The sequence below is a fragment of the Panthera tigris genome, chromosome D1, assembly GCF_018350195.1.
Source record: "Panthera tigris isolate Pti1 chromosome D1, P.tigris_Pti1_mat1.1, whole genome shotgun sequence".
NCBI classification, from domain to species: domain Eukaryota; kingdom Metazoa; phylum Chordata; class Mammalia; order Carnivora; family Felidae; genus Panthera; species Panthera tigris.
The window spans coordinates 20,456,785-20,475,780 of NC_056669.1; the positions used below are offsets into that span (position 1 = coordinate 20,456,785).

General features: G+C 48.2%; 1 protein-coding gene across 4 annotated transcripts in view; it reads left to right on the forward strand.

Annotated features, from left to right (window-relative positions):
• Positions 1-18,996, forward strand: part of GRAMD1B (GRAM domain containing 1B) — a 241,443-nt gene that overhangs the window by 125,053 nt on the left and 97,394 nt on the right. The window contains exon 3 of one of the 4 annotated variants that reach the window (XM_042958020.1): positions 5,845-6,437. The exons of the other annotated variants lie outside the window; for them this stretch is intronic. Coding sequence (XP_042813954.1) covers positions 5,845-5,917 — 73 coding nt within the window. The 3' untranslated portion in view covers positions 5,918-6,437. Of the gene's footprint in view, positions 1-5,844; positions 6,438-18,996 lie in introns of those variants that run through there. 4 annotated transcript variants of the gene reach the window in all.

Below are 18,996 nucleotides of genomic sequence, written 5' to 3' on the forward strand. Positions count from 1 at the left end.
TTGTTTTCTGTCCAGTCTACCTCTGCCATCGTCAGCTCTGAGGACTTAAAATTTCATGTTCTGGGTGGGGGGAAAGGTCACATGGATTAGGGGAAGGGGCAAACCACTGAATAATACTGAAAAAAAAAATCTAACACTTAAGACACAGTTTTAAGCCCTCTAGCATGTTATCTGCATATAGTCTATGAGTTGAGTAACGTCATCTCTGCCTTATAGATGAGGAATGGGGGCACAGAGGCTAAGTAACCAGCCTGAGGGTCACACAGATGGTGGGCAGTTGGGTCAGAATTCCAACCTGCGCAGAATAGCTGGAGAGGCATGCTCGTCAGCACACTCGACTGCCTCTCTCCAGAGTTGATGGTTAACCGGCAAAAGATGAGAAGTCACTTTCTGGTCCCTGAATCCAACATGCACAGTCATGGGAACACACACGCCGCCCTTTTCTCCTTCATCTGCCTCTCTTTCTCCCTTCCTCTTTCTTTTTCTGTCTCTTCTCTTGAGAGAAGCTGTCATTTTCTGTGCTCACAGAGCAAAGACATCAAGTGACCTCTCAAGGTCCTCATGTTTGTGATCTCCTGTAGTTTGTGAACCTCTCCCTGTTTCCTCACCGTCTTTTCTGTTTGAAGACAGACTGCAGGGGGGCACCTGGGTGGCTCAGTTGGTTAAGCGTCGGACTTCTGCTGGGGTCATGATCTCACAGCTCGTGGGTTCGAGCCCCTCATTGGGCTCTGTGCTGACAGCTCAGAGCCTGGAACCTGCTTCCGATTCTGTGTCTCCCTCTCTCTCTGCCCCTCCCCCACTCACACTCTGTCTCTCTCAAATAAATATTAAAAATAAAAAATAAATTCAGACTGCAGGGAGGAGTTGTACCTTTTTGGCTAAGGTGTCTGACCCACGTTTGTGGTCAAGCTGCACATTGGATAAGCAGTGCAAATATGGCCGCACCACTGCCCATTGCTCAGAGAACTACATATCCCATGGTGCAGCAGGAGGACACTGGTCTGACCAGGGTTTGAAACTGGCTTGCTTGGCTTCCTTGTGCCCTGCCCACCAATAGGCAGCTGCTTTAGAGGAGGCTCTTCCTAAAGAAGCAGGTGCAGTGTCCAGCCCCTGAGCTGTCTTTAGGAAACTGGGTGCCTGTTCTTCCCAGGACACCCTACCCATCCTCCACCAAAACTCACTCTAGCCTCTTTTCAGGTATCTGGGTTTTTTTGTTGTTGTTGTTATTTGTTTTTCTTCCTTAATTGGTTACATAAGTATAGTGATTAAGGAGTTAGAATATAATACCTAGGGTAAAGTCATTAGTACAAATAGTTCCCCTGGAGAGAAAATGATGTAATGATATGGTAAAGAGCTTCCCATCCATCTCTCTGTCTCTCTCTCTGTCTGTCTCTCTCTGTCTCTGTCTCTCTCTCTCTCTCTATCCATCTTTCTGTCTTTTTACTCAATATGAGGTCAAATGGAGCGCAATGAACTTGCAGAAGAGGGAGCTTCTGGTCTCTAGCTCAAAGAGCAAACGAATAGACTAGAGGAGTTACTTCTTCCAGAAGAAATTGTTAGATGGATTCCTTTCTGGTTAGCAGAGGTATGGATGCAGTGGCTTGTTAATTGATCCACTGCATCAGTTTTCCTTTCTTTTTCCCCTTTCATTGTCATTTTCTTTCTTCCCTCCTGGAATTATCTTTGGACTCTGGGACATACTTCTTCCCTCCTTTCTCATTGAAACCAAGCATTATCCCCTACCTCCTTCTGTGCCCCATCTCCTGCATTATCTGTTCTATAGCTAACAGCTCTCTTCCTGCTGCTTTGAGTCCAGGACATATAAATTGCTTTGTAAAAACATGGCTGCTTTTGGCTGAGCAGCCTTCTGAAATGCTGTCTGCTGTGTTCAGCATCCAGGGCTGTGTGACGGTTGGTTGCCATTAAGAACCGAGGAGGTACATGTGTTTGGTCATTTGGGACACTGGGCGGGGTCCTGTTAACACGGGTCTGATTTCTGCATGATTTTGATGAAACAGAACATCCTCCTTCGTGGGTACTAGCCTTCTGCTCTCCATCTGTCTGTGCATTTGACTGTCAGCCCAGGAACAGAGAGGACCGCAGGCCAGAGCGATAGCCAGAAGGAACATTACAGGCCTCTGAGCAGAGGTGATTCGTGTGGAACCAGCGCAGCCTGCACACTCTTGGCTTTTTTGTGCAGGTTATGATAGAATACCTTTAGTGCTGTCCTAGCAGCGCCCCGTACCCTTTCCAAGTTGATTGTATCTATGACCATGGGGCAGTGAGCTAAAGAAAACCAATCCATCGGCCCAGATGGTGTCCCACTACTTTTACTCCTGTCCTTTTTCATTTTGCTGTATGGAACTTTCATGCCCCTTGGCTAATAGAGTGAGATGGGATGGGATAGGCAAGGGATACATGATATATTCAGTGTTTATGGTGACTGGAGCCAGGAACATATCCCCCCACCTTCATTTTAATCTTGGTAATTGACCAGTTTGGTCAGATGGCTTAGTCTACTCTGCTACCTAAATAAAGTGAACGTGAGTAACTCTGATTCTTTTTAAAGGCAATTTCCACTGGACACAGGAGGTTTTTTTTTTTTTTTTTTTTTTTAATTGACATCCAAGTTAGTTAGCATATAGTGTAATGATTCCAGGAGTAGAATCCAGTGATTCATCCCCTACGTGTAACACTTAGTGCTCATCCCAAGTGTCTTTCTTAGTGCTCCTTACCCATTTAGCCCAGCCCCCCGGCACAATCCCTTCAGCAACCCTCTGTTTTCTCTATTTAAGAGTCTCTTATGTTTTGTCCCCCTCCCTGTTTCTATATTATTTTTGCTTCTCTTCCCTTATGTTCATCTGTTTTGTGCCTTAAATGTCACATATGAGTGAAGTCATATGATTTTTGTCTTTCTCTGACTAATTTCACTTAGCATAATACCCTCTAGTTCCATCCACGTTGTTGCAAATAGAAAGATTTCATTCTTTTTGATTGCCGAGTAATACTCCACTGTATATATGGGGCGCCTGGATGGCTCAGTCGGTTAAATGTCTGACTCTTGATTTCAGCTCAGGTCATGATCTCATGGTATGTGGGTTCGAGGCGTGCATTGGGTTCTACGCTGACAGCGTGGAGCCTGCTTAGGATGCTCTCTCTTTCTTTCTCTCTTTGTCTCTCTCTCTCTCTCTTTCCCCCTCTTCCACTCTCTACCCCCTTCTCTCTCTGTCCCTCCCCTGCTTGTGCTCTCTCTAAACAATAAATAAATAAACTTAAGAAAAATACTCCATTGTATATATATACCACATCTTCTTTATCCATTCATCAGTGGATGGACATTTGGGCTTTTTCCATACTTTGACTATTGTTGATAATGTTGCTATAAACATTGGGGTGCTTTGAAACGGCACACCTGTATCCCTTGGGTAAATACTTAGTATTGCAATTGCTGGGACGTAGGTAGTTCTATTTTTAATTCTTTGAGGTACTTCCATACTGTTTTCCAGAGTGGCTGCACCAGTTTGCATTCCCACCAGCAATGCAACAGAGATCCTCTTTCTCCGCATCCTCGCCAACATCTGTTGTTGCCTGAGTTGTTAACGTTAGCCATGCTGACAGGTGTGAGGTGGTATCTCATTGTGGTTTTGATGTGTATTTCCCTGATGATGAGTGATGTTGAACATTTTTCCTGTGTCGGTTGGCCATCTGGATGTCTTCTTTTGAAAAGTGTCTATTCATGTCTTTTGCCCATTTCTTCACTGCATTACTTGTTTCTTTGGGTGTTGAGTTTGATAAGTTCTTTATAGATTTTGGATCTAAGCCTTTATGCAAATATCTTCTCCCATTCTGTCAGTTGCCTTTTAGTTTTGCTGATTGTTTCCCTCCCTGTGCAGAAGTTTTTAAAAAAAAAATTTTTTTTAACGTTTATTTATTTTTGAGACAGAGAGAGATAGAGCATGAACGGGGAGGGTCAGAGAGAGAGGGAGACACAGAATCTGAAACAGGCTCCAGGCTTTGAGCAGTCAGCACAGAGCCCGACGCGGGGCTCGAACTCACGGAACGCGAGATCATGACCTGAGCCGAAGTCGGACGCTCAACCGACTGAGCCACCCAGGCGCCCCAGAAGTTTTTATCTTGATGAGGTCCCAGTAGTTCATTTTTGCTTTCGTTTCCCTTGCCTCCAGAGACCTGGGGAGTAAGAAGTTGCAGCCGAAGTCGAAGAGGTGTTTGCCTGCTTTCTCCTCAAGGATTTTGATGGCTTCCTGTCTTACACTTAGATCTTTCCTCCATTTTGAACTTCTTTTTGTGTATGGTGTAAGAAAGTGGTCCAGGTTCATTTTTCTGCATGTCGCTGTCCAGTTTTCTCAACATCGTTTGCTGAAGAGACTGTCTTTATTCCATTGGATATTCTTTTCTGCTTTGTCAGTGATTAGTTGGCTATACGTTGTGGGTCCAGCTCTGGACCACGATTCAGTTCCATTGATCTAAGTGTCTGTTTCTGTCCTAGTGTCATTGGACACAGGAGATTTGCTTAATGTGTATACACCAACCTCTGGATACGCCCAAGATTTTTTCCCCCGAATGTTTGAGAATGCATTTTCTTACAATTTGCCATCTTCAGGGGAAAACAGGCGGGGGGTTGGGGGTGGGGAGTGTCCCAAAAGGAAATCTTAAATTCATTGAGGTTTTATATTCTCTGAGTCTGTGGTAATGGCAGCAAGAGTTGGGGACAGAAGGAGGACGGAAAGATGAAGGGGTGGGAAATTTGGTAGCATGGCGTTTAGTGTTTAGTGGAAAGATGTTTGGTGTCAGTGAACACAGGTTTGGAGCCCAGCTCTGCTATGCCGGCTGTGTGACCTTGGGCAAGTCACGGAAAGTCTCTGAATCCTAGTTTAATTATCTCTGAACTGGAGAAAACAATACTTACCTCACAGGCTTCCTCGGAGAGTCAGATGAGGCAGCAGATTTGGAAACGCATTAGAGCACCTTACAAATGGGAGTTGTTAACTCTTACTGTCCTGTCATTAAGCCAGACTCACAAAGGCTGTGTTAAAGTGGAATTGTTTGTGGGATGGTTGGTGTTGTCGTTCTTTCGGGAAACTCTTTTCCTGCTCTGTGTTGGTCCCCCTGAGTGCTCAGTTTTGTTGTGAAGCCAGGCTTGACCAGCAGCAGAGGTAAGAGAAAAGAATGAAGGGTGAGGGAGGCAGGAATGGATGAGTGATCACAGGTTCCTTGCCTGTCTTTTTTATTCTCTTCTATTTTAATCTCTCTCTCTCTTTAACCCTGGCTGTGCTGGATTGTTCTATGCTCTGGAAGCTGGATTGGGAGGGGGTACATGAAGGGGCTTATATCTTGGGGTCTCACCCTTTCTGAGGGATGAGTCTATCTGGAATCTGGAAAGGAGTGTTGGCAGGCCTTTCTTTGACCCTTTTGCTCTTTTCCGGGTCTTTGTTTGTTTTCTCATCTGTAAAATGGAGCCGCAGCTTCCACCTTAACACTTCGCAGGTCCGAAACCAGAAGCGTAAAGCAATCAGTGTGCTTAACAGCCAGCCCAGGTTAGCACTGTTGGAAGATCTGGTAGAGCTGAGGATATTGATCTGCCTTTCCATGGGTTATCGGCTTTGATTGGGAGAATCTCTCTAAAGACGGGGCGGGAAGGTCAGTGGTTCAGGAGAGCACACACCTCCCTTCTTGGCTGCCTCCGAGGAGCCCTGCTCTTTTGTGTTTATCCGGGCGCCAGCGCGAGCAAATGCACACAGTGAATACCCACACCGTGTTTTATTTAAGTAGAGGCTTTGCTCTTTCCTTGAAACGTGAACGGCCTCTTCCCCTTCTTCCCTCTAGGGCCTGGGGTGCTCCGATCCCTTTCCCCTGGCGGCCTCTGGCCGACACAGCCTATCCCAGGTTGCCGGAGTAAAATGGGCCAGAGAGGAAGCTGTAGTCACTGCAAGCAGAGCGGCCTGTCCCCGCTGGGCAGGAAACCTACAGTGATGAATGGGGCCGGATGAAGTCATCCTGCTCCTCCAATCAGGCTGCTCCGAGAGAGCCAGGGGCCTCTGCAGATCCAGCCGGGCTGCCGGCTGCTCTCATGTACCTTTAGACAGAGGCTGTGAGTCTCTGGGAGTGGAGTGGGGGGGTGTGAACCGCCCGCTCCTGGCTCCTGTGTAGGCCTCAGTCAGTCTGAATGTTATTGCAAGGTGAGTGGCTTCACCCGGCAGATTCCTCTCCCTCTGCATTCTCGACCTTGCCGTGCAGGGCTCCGGCTTGAGCCTCCGGCACCTCCTTGCACAGCACCTCCTGCTTCCATCTGAGTGCCTGTACCTCCTTGAGGTTCTCACACCCGCCCCCACGGGCCCCCGGCCTCCTCCCTACCTGCTACCCCCAGCACTTGCTCAGCACCCGCCAGCTGGCCTCTGCCCACACGCTCCGCTCTTCCTGACCTGTGGGTACCAGTTGGCCGGGTGATGGGAGGGCAGGGCCTCCACCTCTGTGCGCTCTCCCCCAGCAGGGGGAGCCCTGGGAGACCCACACTTGCCTCCTGGGAAGAAGTACCAGGCAAGGGGAGACGCCCCCTGACTCAGCCTGATGTGAGCATCTGTGGGAACCCAGGCAGCCCCCCCCCCCACAACCCCAACTTGCTGGGGACCCCGAGCCTCTTTCCTGTCTCCCCTCCCTTCCCCCACCGCCAGTAGAGGACATCCCAGGGGGCCAGAGAACCGAAATTGGTCTCTTATTTTCCCTGTCCTTCCAGAGGGGTGGTTTGTTCTTTCTGGGTGGACATTTGTGACTCTGCCTTTTTTCTCTGGATGGGGCCACTGCTCCTTAGGCCAAGCAGAGATCATGGAGCCGGCTGATATGGCGACAGCAAAGGTAGGATGGAAATGCTGCCGGCCGCACTGTGCGTAAGTGGCTTCGCTTGGCGAGTTCTGCCTTTGGTTCACTTTTCTCTCCCCTCCTGTCCCTCAGCTCACCACTCCTAAGTGTCCGGGGGCTGGGTCAGAGCGGAGGGAAATGACCCCCGAGCATGAAGCTCAGGAGAGGGGAGGGAGGGCTGGGTCTGACAGAACGCACTCCTCACCTTTCCGTGCCCAGAAGTCTGAGCAGGTGGTGGGGGGGGGGATTGGTCTCTAGCTCTGTCTGGGCTGATCTGTGTCTTCCTCATTAGCTCTCCCTCCTTATTCCTTTACCCTTATCCCGTCTCTCTTTAGTCACCCCCTCCTTTATGGTCTCTCTTCCTCATGCCACAATGCTGTCTTCATCCATTTGTGCCTCCCTACCCTTCCTTCCCACCTTCTGTCTGCTTCCCTTTTCCCTCCGTCTGTTGTATAAGGAATGGGTGGGGTCGTTGTGGGCCGGACAGTCTTGAGAGCAGAGACTGCCTCTCATCCTGCAGCAGACGATGGCCTTGGGATTGGCGGGGAGTTGGTCTCTGAGTGGCAGGTGCTGCTGCTGTCCCCTCCCACCGCTCATCTGATGCCCCAATGGAAGTGTGGGTCTGGGCCCCTTCAGGGAATGTGCCCGGGTGCTCTCGCCCAGACCCTGCAGGCTCACTAGAGGGCGTTCCTGAGATGAGTTTCTAATCCCTCCTGAGTCCTGCTTGCAGTTTGGAATTTGCAGTGCCTGTGCATTTTCCCAGACGAGGGAGGAACTTGAGCCATTGGGAGTGGATGGGGGAACCTAAGGAGGCCAAGTCTGCAAGCCCCAACCCCAATACCTTTATGCAGGGAGAGACCTAGTGTCCTTCTAGAATATCTCAGCCCTTGGACGGGCTTGCGGGGGGGCGTTCGTTTTTGGCTAGATGGCAGGGTCTCCTTTGTTTCAGAGATGAAAGACTGAACAGGATTCAGACTTTTGGAACAGGTTGGGTACCCCGTGTGTATATGGAAGAGACAAGGAGGTTGGAGGCCCAAGCAGCGAGGGTGCTGTGGGCAGTAATGTATTCTGGTGGTGAGGACATGTCCCCGCGAATCACAGATCTGAGCTCCTGGTGCCTTTCTCCTACTCCTGCATGCGGTGTGATCTGCCCCGAGTTACTTCCCCTCTCTGGGCTTTCATTTTCTAGTCTGCAAAATTACACACAGCTGTTGTTTTAACCAGCTTAGATTTGTCAAATACTTTGTTTTCTTTGAAGAAAGGAGCTGGGGAGCACACAACTAAATGAGAACAGGCCTCCCTGGACTGCCTCCCTCCCCTGTCCCCGCTTCCCCTCTCTTTCCCCTCCTTCCGCAAACATCCTGGTACCCACATTAAGCACGGTTGGTGCAAGATGCCCTCCCCCCCCTTCGCAGCGCGCACAGAGGCAGCCAGGGGGAGCAGCCCTGTGTTTGGATCCAAAACCGGTTTGCTCCAAGCAGTTTGTTTTGTGGTTGTAATGCTACTGTTGGTGATGTCAGGTGTCATCTGTCACCAGGCTTCCCTCTCACGAACCTCCAGGTCAACTAGCTCATGAAGCTGTAAGCGGTTTGGGATCAACCAGTTGGCCCTCAAGGGTGGGTGGTGGCCTGTGCTGGGGAGAAAGGTGTGGTTTGCAGGGATTGGAGAGTTATTCTGCGGTTAATTAGGAGGGTATGTTTATGTTTGCAGCTGCATATGGAGGTAGAAACAGAGGCAGCTCCATTTTTCTTAGTCTCTTACCATCCGCTAGTCAAGATTGCAGATTGTCCACGCAGGGGGACAATCAGGTCTTGGGAGCCGGACCATTCCTGAGGCAGGCATCTTCTTTCAGGACCTCAAAGAATGAACCTGGTTGGCCGTGGAGACAGATGCTTTAACCCCAGAGCTGTGATTCTCTTTCTTTAACCTTCTCTACCCCAGACCCTTTGGAGGGAGTTTAGTTCAGGTATTTCCAGTCTGGGCCCACGGACCACTGAGGTCCTTAGGAGAGGGTCCATGAGCTCTATCGTTTGTAGGCGGAATTTTATATTTCTCTGCATTTTTCTGGGAAGAGTACCTGTGGCTCTCCGTAGGTCCCCAGGAGGATTCTAAGTCACAAATGTTTAAGAAACTTTACCCGATGAAGATGCTCCTGCAAAGAGCCTGTTTGCATTTTGCAGCCTAGGTACAAAGAGAACCTATATATTATGGCAGATGTACCGAATCTCTGATACTATCTAAATGCAGCGGAGCTGTTGAGTAAAAATTCACGTCGTGACTCATTGGTACGTCATTTATATATGACTCGGATGTTGTTTCCTTAATATATCATTTTACTTGTGTGTATTGCCAAATACATGTAAATGCATCTGTCTTACCCTGTCCCCTTCAGTTCTCAGGTACTGTTCCCAGGATTTCCCTTAGCCCCAACTATACTGGGTTCAGTTACTCCAGAATGAAAGAGCTTTTGGTTTGGAAGTGTGATCACTCTGGACGACAGCACTACCTATTTAGACCATGTTCAGTTCCTGGAGGAAGGCTGTTGGAGGCATGATTTCATCTCCTGGAGTCTGGAGTTTGAGGCTCTGTTATTGCATTGCTATGGTACTTTTTTTTTTTTTTTTTAAGGTTGTAATTTCAGCGCGGGGCCGTCTGATGTCTTGACGTGACTGTGTTAAGATATGTAGATAGTAAATTGCACCCTGAGAGTTCTCGTTTCAACCGTGAGAAAAGAGGTTGGTAGGCATTCGTCAATACGTTCGTTCAAGGAATGTTTATTAAATGCCAGTTATTTGCCAGCAAAGATTTCACTATGGAGGTTGTAATTGGATCGCACATGATCACGGTGAACAGTTTGTTCACGGGTTCTTGGGGGAGACAGATGAGTAAACATTATGAAACACTATGACGGTACAAGGTAACAGGGGTTGTAACAGAAGTTCAAGTCAGCAGGGAAGCGCAAAAGAACTATTTGATGTGGGCCTAGGCAGGCAGGAGGGCTTTCTAAAGGAAGCGACATTTGATCTGAGACCTGAAGTGTCAGCGGGAGCTTAGCAGGTGGACAAGAGAAGAGAGGTGGTGTTATAAACTGGAGTTGGACATATCTGCCTTCATACGCTGGTGCTGCCACTTTCTGGCTCTGCGAACTTGACCGGGTTATCTTGGCCTGTCCTCGTCCCCGAGTCCTTATTCGTAAACGAGGGCGATACCCATCAACCCTGCAGGATTGTCGTGAGGATTAGATGAGATAATGCCTGGCTCACCATAGCTGCTCGCTGAACGGTAGCTAGGCAAGAGGAGACATTGTGCACAGGGCAAAGCCCAGGTCACTGCAGACAGTTTGGCGTGATCAGGGCTTAGGAGCACGTGGACCCCAGGCGGCAGATGATGGAACCAGACATAGGGATTGACATCCCATGACAACCTTGCACATTACTGAGATTATGTAGATACTGGGAACAATCGAAATATCTTAGGATAGCATCAGATTTGCTTTTGAAAAAGTACTCTCTGGGGTGCCTGGGTGGCTCAGTCAGCTAAGCGTCCTACTCTTGAATTCGGCTCAGGTCATGGTCTCACGGTTTGTGAGTTCGAGCCCTGCACTGGGCTGTGTGCTGACAGCGCAGAGCCTGCTTTGGATTCTCCCCCGCCCCCATCCCTACCCCGCTTCGTTGTGCGTGCGTGTGCTCTCTCTCTCTCTCTCAAAATAAACTTAAAACAAAAAGTACTCTCTGGCTACAAGGCAGACAGATAACTGATCATTTCCTCATTTTGTGCCATCTCAGATTCTTTGTTTTACATGTCTGTCTTCCCCAACTAGACCGTAAACTTTTTTTTTTAAGGGCAGGGCTAGTGTGATTTTGCTTTTTAAGCCACAACCCGCCCCCCCCCCCCACGCCTATTATATTACCAAGTAACATAATAGGGGCTCAATAAATAATTTGGTAAACGAACAAATAGGAGAGGAGGGGTAGGCATAACGCCACACCTAACGATGAGAATTTAAAGGCACGTATAAAACTGAAAGCAAGGTACAAACTCAGAGTTGTTCAGGGAGCTAGAACGGACAGGCCTTTGTATCTAGTTCAGTGGGAGGTGGAAGAGGAGTATAGGGTGAATTCCAGGTGTCTGGGCGACTTTGTAGTCGGTGCCGTTCACTGAAGCAGGCACAGGAGGTCAGAGGGAGCAGCAGGTATAGAGGGGCAGTGAGAAGTTGCATTTATTCAGGCTGGCTTTGAGGTGCCCTTGGGACATCTAGGTGACGGTGTTTGGAACAGTTGGAAATTGGTGTCCGAGGTCAGGGGAGTGGCAGTAGTTGTTCTCGTGTACTTGGGAGGCACAGGCGTATCTCCAAGGCTTTGTTAGAGCATTCAAGAGTAGATCGGGTCATCATAAGAAAAAAGTCTTACAATGTCGTGGGGATGGATGTTGACGAAGCTTACTGTGATCATTTCACCGTGTGTACAAATAATGAACCGTTATGTTCTACACCTGAAACTAATAGAATGTGACATGCCAATTAGTATGTCACTAAGCCCCCCTGGATTAGGAACCTCTGGGATGCAGGTGACCACCTGAAGACAGGGAGTTGACTGAAGCAGGCTTTCAGATCCCCCTTCCCAGCAGTTGGGAGCCATAGCCTCTCCTTAGAGTGGAATGTGAGGTCCCAGAACTCAGCCGCCCTTCCTCGGGGCGGGGAGTGGGGGACACGGGGGATCTGAGCTTGTGCGTCGGGTAGAGAAGTTGAAAAAAGTTGGTGGACCGACACAGAATCGCCACATGTCTTACCTGTGGAAGGTAACAAAACTAAAATAGAAAACGTCCACCACCACTGTTTAAAGAATATTTTAATACAAATTGATTTTTTTTTAATGTTTATTTATTTTGAGAGAGAGAGAGCAAGAGAGAGAGGGAGAACACAAGCAGGGGAGGGGCAGAGAGAGAGAGAGAGAGGGAGATACAGAATCCCAAGAAGGCTCCAGGCTCCCAGCTGTCAGCACAGAGCCCAACGCGGGGCTTGATCTCATGAACTGTGAGATCATGACCTGAGCTGAAATCAAGAGTCAGACGCTTCACCTGCTGAGCCACCAGGTGCCCCTTAATACAAATTTCAACGGACATGTTATCAAAAACTAAAAATTCAGTGTATTTAGCTTTTTCAAAACTTAACCATGTTGCCCTTATTTTTGTCAGTTGTCCACAGATCATCTAAATACTTCACAGTGCCCTTGAGCCATCAGATGTAGCTGGTGGCAGAGTATGGAAGGACACAGGTGCATTTACCGAGTAGTCATAAGACACACGGAACCTGAGCTCTCTGGAGGTTTACTCATGATTATGCCATCTCACGTCAGTTGTGACGTTTAGAGAATATAGTAGGTAGAGGGGCCTGAACCATCTTCCACATTGTTTTCCCCCCAGCTTTAAGGCCCTGATGAGAAAACGTCCTAATGGTAGGAAATGCAATTTCAGATTCCAGCCCGTTAGATGCAGTCTGCTCTGTCCAAATAAACCTGTATTTATTGGCAGCAATGATGGCAATATGTTCTGAAGGCACTATTTCTGGACACCTGTCATGCAAATAGGAAGTTCTTGTCTCCATAAAGGATGATAACAAATATTGGATCCTTTTTCTGGCTGACTCTTTTGTGTTAAGACCAGACTAATCAAGAAATAATTATCGCAGACAGACTTAACATAGGTTGGCTGAGAATACTCATCATTACTTATTAATTGAAAAGTTGGCATAACGATTACAAACCTGTGTTCATTTTGGTGAACAGAAGTACTGTGTCCTGATTACCTGTGCCTCTCTTACAGGACTTACTACTTTAAACTTTATGTTAGAATTACTTAATACAACTACTTAATGCCCGTGTGTTATCTTCCTTATGAGATCATAAGCTTCCGGAGATCAAGGAGGATATTTGGGTTATTATTGAAATAACGTCATGATTTGTCTGGGTCCTGAACATAGTAGGCACTCAGTAAGTATGGTTGTTGTTGAATAAATAAATGGCTGACTGATGTGACAGAAATACCACATATAGAAGTAGAAACATAAAATAGAAATATAAAAACATCCCCAACAAAACAGAAAAAAAAAAATCAGAAACTTTTGTGTACATAAAGGAGAAAGAGTAGATCAGGAAGCATAGAAATGGAGCCTGTGGTCCCTGCAGGGGGTACTGGTCGTCTGTGGATACCGGTTAGGAACAGTCACGATGATGGTTAAAATGTGCTGGGCACTCGATATGACGTCGTGTGTTGTGTCATTGACACCCAACAGCCGCGTGGGTTGTTGCCATTATCACCTCTGTGTGCTGTTGGAGCTGAGGCTTCGAGAAACGAAGTAACTTGCTCAAGGTCACAGAGCTGTTACGTATGGATTCGAACTCCCGTCCGATTCCGGAATCGCTGCGCACAAGAAACCGCAGCACACGCCCCCGGGGCTGGTGTCCGGCCCGTGTCCGTCAAGAATGTGGTTTTCCTAGGCTCGTCACATCACGGAGTGGTTTCTCTGCCAGCAGTCTTGCGTCCTTGGCCAGGAGTCTTTCCCTGTTGAAATGAGTTCGTCAGTTTGTTAACAGTCCTTCTCAAGCGTAACTTACATGAGAAAGGAGAAGTCTCCATTCGGTGGGAGGAGAGCGGGAGCAGCTGGCCGTGGGCGTCTGGGCGCTCCCTCCCCGCGAGAACCTGAGTTTATAAGCTCCCTTCTGGGTCCCTGATGCCATCAGTCACCCTGAATTTCTCCTGAGGATAAACCAGGAGGATCAGGGTGGGTAATTAGAAATCTGCCTTGTTTCTTCCATCTGGCAGGAGCGATGTTTTCTTTTGTTATGCATGTAATTAGAATGAGGGAAGTCAGGCGAGGTCCCCTCTCCTGGTGGGTGGGGGGTTTTGGAAGGTGTGTGCCTCTTTCCTGACAGGGGGGGCTTTACCACCTGGGGGCCGCCCTTCTGTCTAGCAGCAGAGAGCCTTGTGATCGAGAACACGCTAATGAAGAAGACATCCCAAGAAGCCAGCACTGAGGCAGGCGGGCAGGTGTTCAGGAAGCTGGGGAGAGATTCTGGAGAGGAAGGGGATAGAGATGTAGGCCAGAGCGAGGGGGTCCTCTCTGGGATTTCCGTCGCCAGCCCTTGCGGGCACGAGGAAGTCGGGCGGTCACCATGGAGGAGGGATGTCCCGAGTTGCCGGGACAGAGGGAGAGACGTAGGTTAGCTGGGCTCTGCCAGTGAGGTGAGCCGGAGAGGTGGCTGAGGAGAGGTGAGGGGGTTTGTGCTGCTGGCACTGGGCTTCACCTCTTCGCTTTTCCCGATTTTACCAACCGCGGCACCCCCTCGTCTTGTGGCTCTAGGAGCAGCCACCAGCGGTAGGAAGAGAAGCAGACCTCGCCAGGCCTCGGTGTCTTCCTCCATTAGATGTGGCTCAGTGACACCTCCCCGGGGCGTTGTGAGACTCACAGGACGTAATGTAGGGGGGCCCACTTTAGGCTCTAGAGTGGACAGGCTGCCTCTATCCTGTCTTCCTCCCTCTCCAGTCAGCTGTGCTGGTGAAGCAGCCGGGGGCGGGATGAAGCTGGCTGGAGTTTGGCTCTGCCCTTGCCCATCCTGTTGGAACATTCTGGATTAGCAGATTGTGAAGGAGGGGCAGAGAAGGATGGGGAGGAGGTGAGTCTGTCCATTTTCGATTTTGATTTTTTTTTTATTTCGCTCCAGCCCCCCCGAGTAAATCCCTGGGGTCATGGAGGCCCAAGGAAGCATGCCTGAAGTGAACCGAGCCCCCACTTGCTTTCCACACAAACCTCTCAACCTCTGCTGCTCTGTGGCCTGGGCCACCCCTCCCCTCCCCGCCTCTCCCCTCTCTACAGTGGACTGGTGGGGCTGGAGGGCAGGGGTGTGCACATGAGTCCCCCACACGGGAGGGGAGAGGAGGGGCGGGCTCGGGAAGCTCCCGGCTGGGAGCTGACACAGATGAACAGACCAGAAGGCAAGGCCAATGCCTGCAGCCCACACTGTCACCCCAGAGCCAGTGACTAATAGTGGCGGGGGGGGGAGGGGACAGGGAAGTGGTGGGGAGCACCTGATCGGGTGCCGCTCTGGCCATCTGCCGTCCCCCTCACACAGGCTCTATTGACTGCAGTTTGGGATTTGGAAGAGGATTCTGGCTGGAGGACGAGGAGGCTTGTTGAAATGCAGTGTTTAGGACGCCACTCCTCCCCCGCTGCTCCTCTCACCAGCTTCCTGACCTCCAAAATGCTCCTTAAATATAACACTCTCAGCGCCTGCCGACTCCCCTGCCTGAGCTTGGAGCTTTGATTCCCCAACGTGTGACTGCAGCAAGGCTCTGCCCCAGTTTTGCCAGCTCCTGGAGGCGTGCGGCACTGCCCTGGTCCTGCGGCTCTCCTCTCCTCGGGAGGCGAGCGCAGAACCCAGAGACTCCGGATAGAAGGGGAGCCCGGGGATCCTGTCCACTGTCTGTTTTCTGCCCCAGATGGGCTCCCGGTGACTCCCCAAGGTCATGAGGAGGCGTGAGCTTCTGGTGGTGGAAGGAGCCACTGAGGGGTGGGAGTCAGGGCAACTGAATCCTGTGGTGGGTTCGTGGACTCCACGTTTCCCTTGGCCGAGGCCTTGGGGGTCTGCAGAGTGGTAATGCTCCGAAGGAAAGACCTGCCAGTCCAGTGCCTGCTTACAGATGAGGCGAGGAGCATCAGTCCTGTTCTCGTTGCCTTGGGAAAGGAGCAGTACCCACGTGGTGAGACCTTAAGGCTTGACTTGGAGACCAGGAGAGAGTCAAAGCAGCTAAAATCAAAGTTTCTTTTTTCTTTTTTTCTAACCTGTATTCCAAACCCAGTAAAGTTTGGAAGAAACCGTTGTAGCAAGAGGTTTGGAGGGACACAGCTCAACCTTCTGTTAATCAGACCTTAGATACACAACAGACGTTGGAATGAATATCCATGAGCCTGGGAAGGCTAGGTTTTTGAACTTAGATTTTGAAAATTCATGTTGAAAACGCAACACGAATCGTTGTCCTAGTCAGCCATTCCCCGCCACCGCCCTCCTCTCTCATCCATTCTGTTCACAGAGATTGGAAGAAGATTGGTGTCAGGTGTGTCCAGTTATGTTGTTTATCTTTAAATTGTTTTTTGCTAAATATTGAACAGAGACAAAGATTATTTATAAAAAAGTACATAAAAAGTATACAGAAAGAAGGAACAACAAACAGTGTACTTCTTACCTGTCCTGCTGACTCCATGTTCTTGCCCACTGACCACCTTTCAGAATGTTGAGTGTCACTTCCTTGATTTTCCATTTTATGGACACACACTGTCTAGCTATACAGATAGAGAATATCTGGATACTCGTGAGTACTGATGAGGTCGAGTACCTTTTTATACATGAATGTGAAGCATCTATCTTGTTACGTGTTTGTCCTGTGGCTGTATCCGCATGCAATCGTACGTCATGCTTTCTTCATTTTGATTTGCTTTCCGTGTTCAACATTGTTTCCAAGATTCGTGCGCTTGGTTGCACGTGACAGTAACTTATAAATTTTCTGAATGTTATAGACTGTTCACACTTTAAGAAAATGCTAGTTGTGTATCCTTTCTGCTGTCGGTAGACATTTGTTTCCAGGTTTGGGGGTTTGTTTCCACAAACCGTGTTACCACACAGAGTGAGTGCTGTGTGAAGTTTCTCTCGAACATTTCCTAATGGGAGCTTCTTCATTTGGCAGAATGGAACCATCAGGTGTTAGGGGATGCATTCCTTGAACTCTACTATAAATACCAAATGGTTTGCTTACGTAGTTGAACCACTGTATACATGTCCATGGGTTCCTTTTTTTTTTTTTTTTTTTTTTTTGGTTAATGTTTATTTTTGAGAGAGACAGAGAGACAGAGCATGAATAGGGGAGGGGCAGAGAGAGAGAAGGAGACAGAATTTGAAGCAGGCTCCAGGTTCTGTCCAGGTTCTGTCTGTCAGCACGGAGCCTGATGTGGGGGTTGAGCTCACAAACTGCAAGATCATGACTTGAGCCAAAATTGGATGCTCAACCGACTGAGCCACCCAGGCCCCCCTCCACCGGTTCCTTTCCAACCTTTATATTATTAGACTTTTTAACTTTTGCCAATCAGATAGGTACAAAGTTAGCACCTCATTGGCATTTTAAGCTTGCATTTTCCTGAGTGCTAATGAGGTTGAGCACCTTTTTATATGTGTATTGATTGATCACTTCCTCTTCTGAAAGTGCTTATTCAAATCCCTTGTCTTTTTATCTAATTGTTTTTCTTTTTCCTATTGATTTGTAGATATTTTTATTTATATTTATAAATTCTGTGAACTAAAATTCCTTTTTCAGCTACATTTGTTGCAATTATCTTCTCCCAGGAAAGCCTGGTCTTTTCTCCCTCTTTATAATCAGTTTGAGGATCAGATGTTCTTCATTTTACTGTGGTGGAGTTCATCCGCCTTCTCCTTTCTGGACACTGTGTGTGTGTGTGTGTGTGTGTGTGTGTGTGTGTGTGTGAATTGCTTAGGAAGTCCTCAGGCAGCCGCCTGTGTGAGGATCAGTTGGTAATTATGATTTATCAGGGGAGATTGTTTGGCCTCTGCCAAGGTTGAAGACAGGCCTGTCTTTGAGTTCCTCAGCAGCATGTGGGAGTTTGTTGGAGGCTCACTTGTAGGGTTAGGGGAGGCCAGCAGGGCCTCCTACTTTATGAGGTGATCTCCCCTTTCCTCCTCCCATTAGTGGGCCTGTGCACTGTCTCTGCTCACTGTGTTCTGTGAGGTCCAGAAAACCAAGGCCGTTTTACGGGTGCCACAAGTGCCTTCTCTAGAAAACATATCTATAAGGCTTTCTTTAATTTTCTGAGTTTCTGCCCTCACTGAATTTATGGTTTCTAAATTTGTCTTATTGTTTCGATAGCTCATCAAGTATTTTTTAAAAAATTTCCTCTCTATTTTTCTTTCTAAATGTTTTCTTTCATCCAGCATTTTTAGTTGTTTTTAGCAGGAAGGTCCATTAGGATAGCTAGTCTGCCATATTGCCGGAAATGGAACTCTTCCTTCTTTTCCGTAAAAGTTCTTATCCTTCCTGAAATACAGATCTCAAGGAGCAGCCAGATTGCAGTTCAGGCGGAAGCAGGAGAATCGAAAGCACCTGCCTGACCGTTAACCTGTGTACTCACCCCCACAGTCATCTAGAATGATGTCAGTGCTGACACCTTACCGGTCAGGAAACTTGGCGAACCTACAGAACTGTCTGCCCTCTAGGAGAAGATCAAAGAGGGAAGATACATTAAATGATGAACACCTCTTCATTTTGCTTGGTCTTATTCTTTAAATATATTTCAAGGAAAGCTGGCAATCCCATGGCTCTTTAAAGCCCTATTTGGGTCATATTTTGAGATCTTCTTATGGACCACAAAAATGGAGCCAGGTTGCCGAGCTCCGTGAAGAGCCCAGGTTACAGAAACAGGAAAGAGCCAAGGGGAATTTGAGGCAGTTGATGGTCTCGCAACCAACTAGATTCTCCTTTTCGTGTTCCTCCCATCACATTCATGTACTGACCTATCAGCAATAGTAATAGAAAGAAGCAGCTAACTTGATTTAGCATCTTTTTTTTTTTTTTTTTTTTTTACCTGTTGCCTGGATTCTTTTTGCCCTGGGAGCGTGTGGGCCCTTATTAGCCTGTCTCACAGACTTTCTTTCCTTTTTTTTTTTTTTTTAATAAGCATACATCCTGATTAAGAGACTGGATTTTGGGTTTGAACATGCCCAAGTTCAAGTCTCAGGCTTGCAGCTTGTTGGTTATTTAGCATTAGGCAAATCCAGATGCTACAGTCTTAATTTTCTTTTTTTTTTTTTTTTCTTTTTCAACGTTTTTTATTTTATTTTTGGGACAGAGAGAGACAGAGTATGAACGGGGGAGGGGCAGAGAGAGAGGGAGACACAGAATCGGAAACAGGCTCCAGGCTCCGAGCCATCAGCCCAGAGCCTGATGCCGGGCTCGAACTCACGGACCGCGAGATCGTGACCTGGCTGAAGTCGGACGCTTAACCGACTGCGCCACCCAGGCGCCCCACAGTCTTAATTTTCAATAACATCATCTGAAAAATACTGA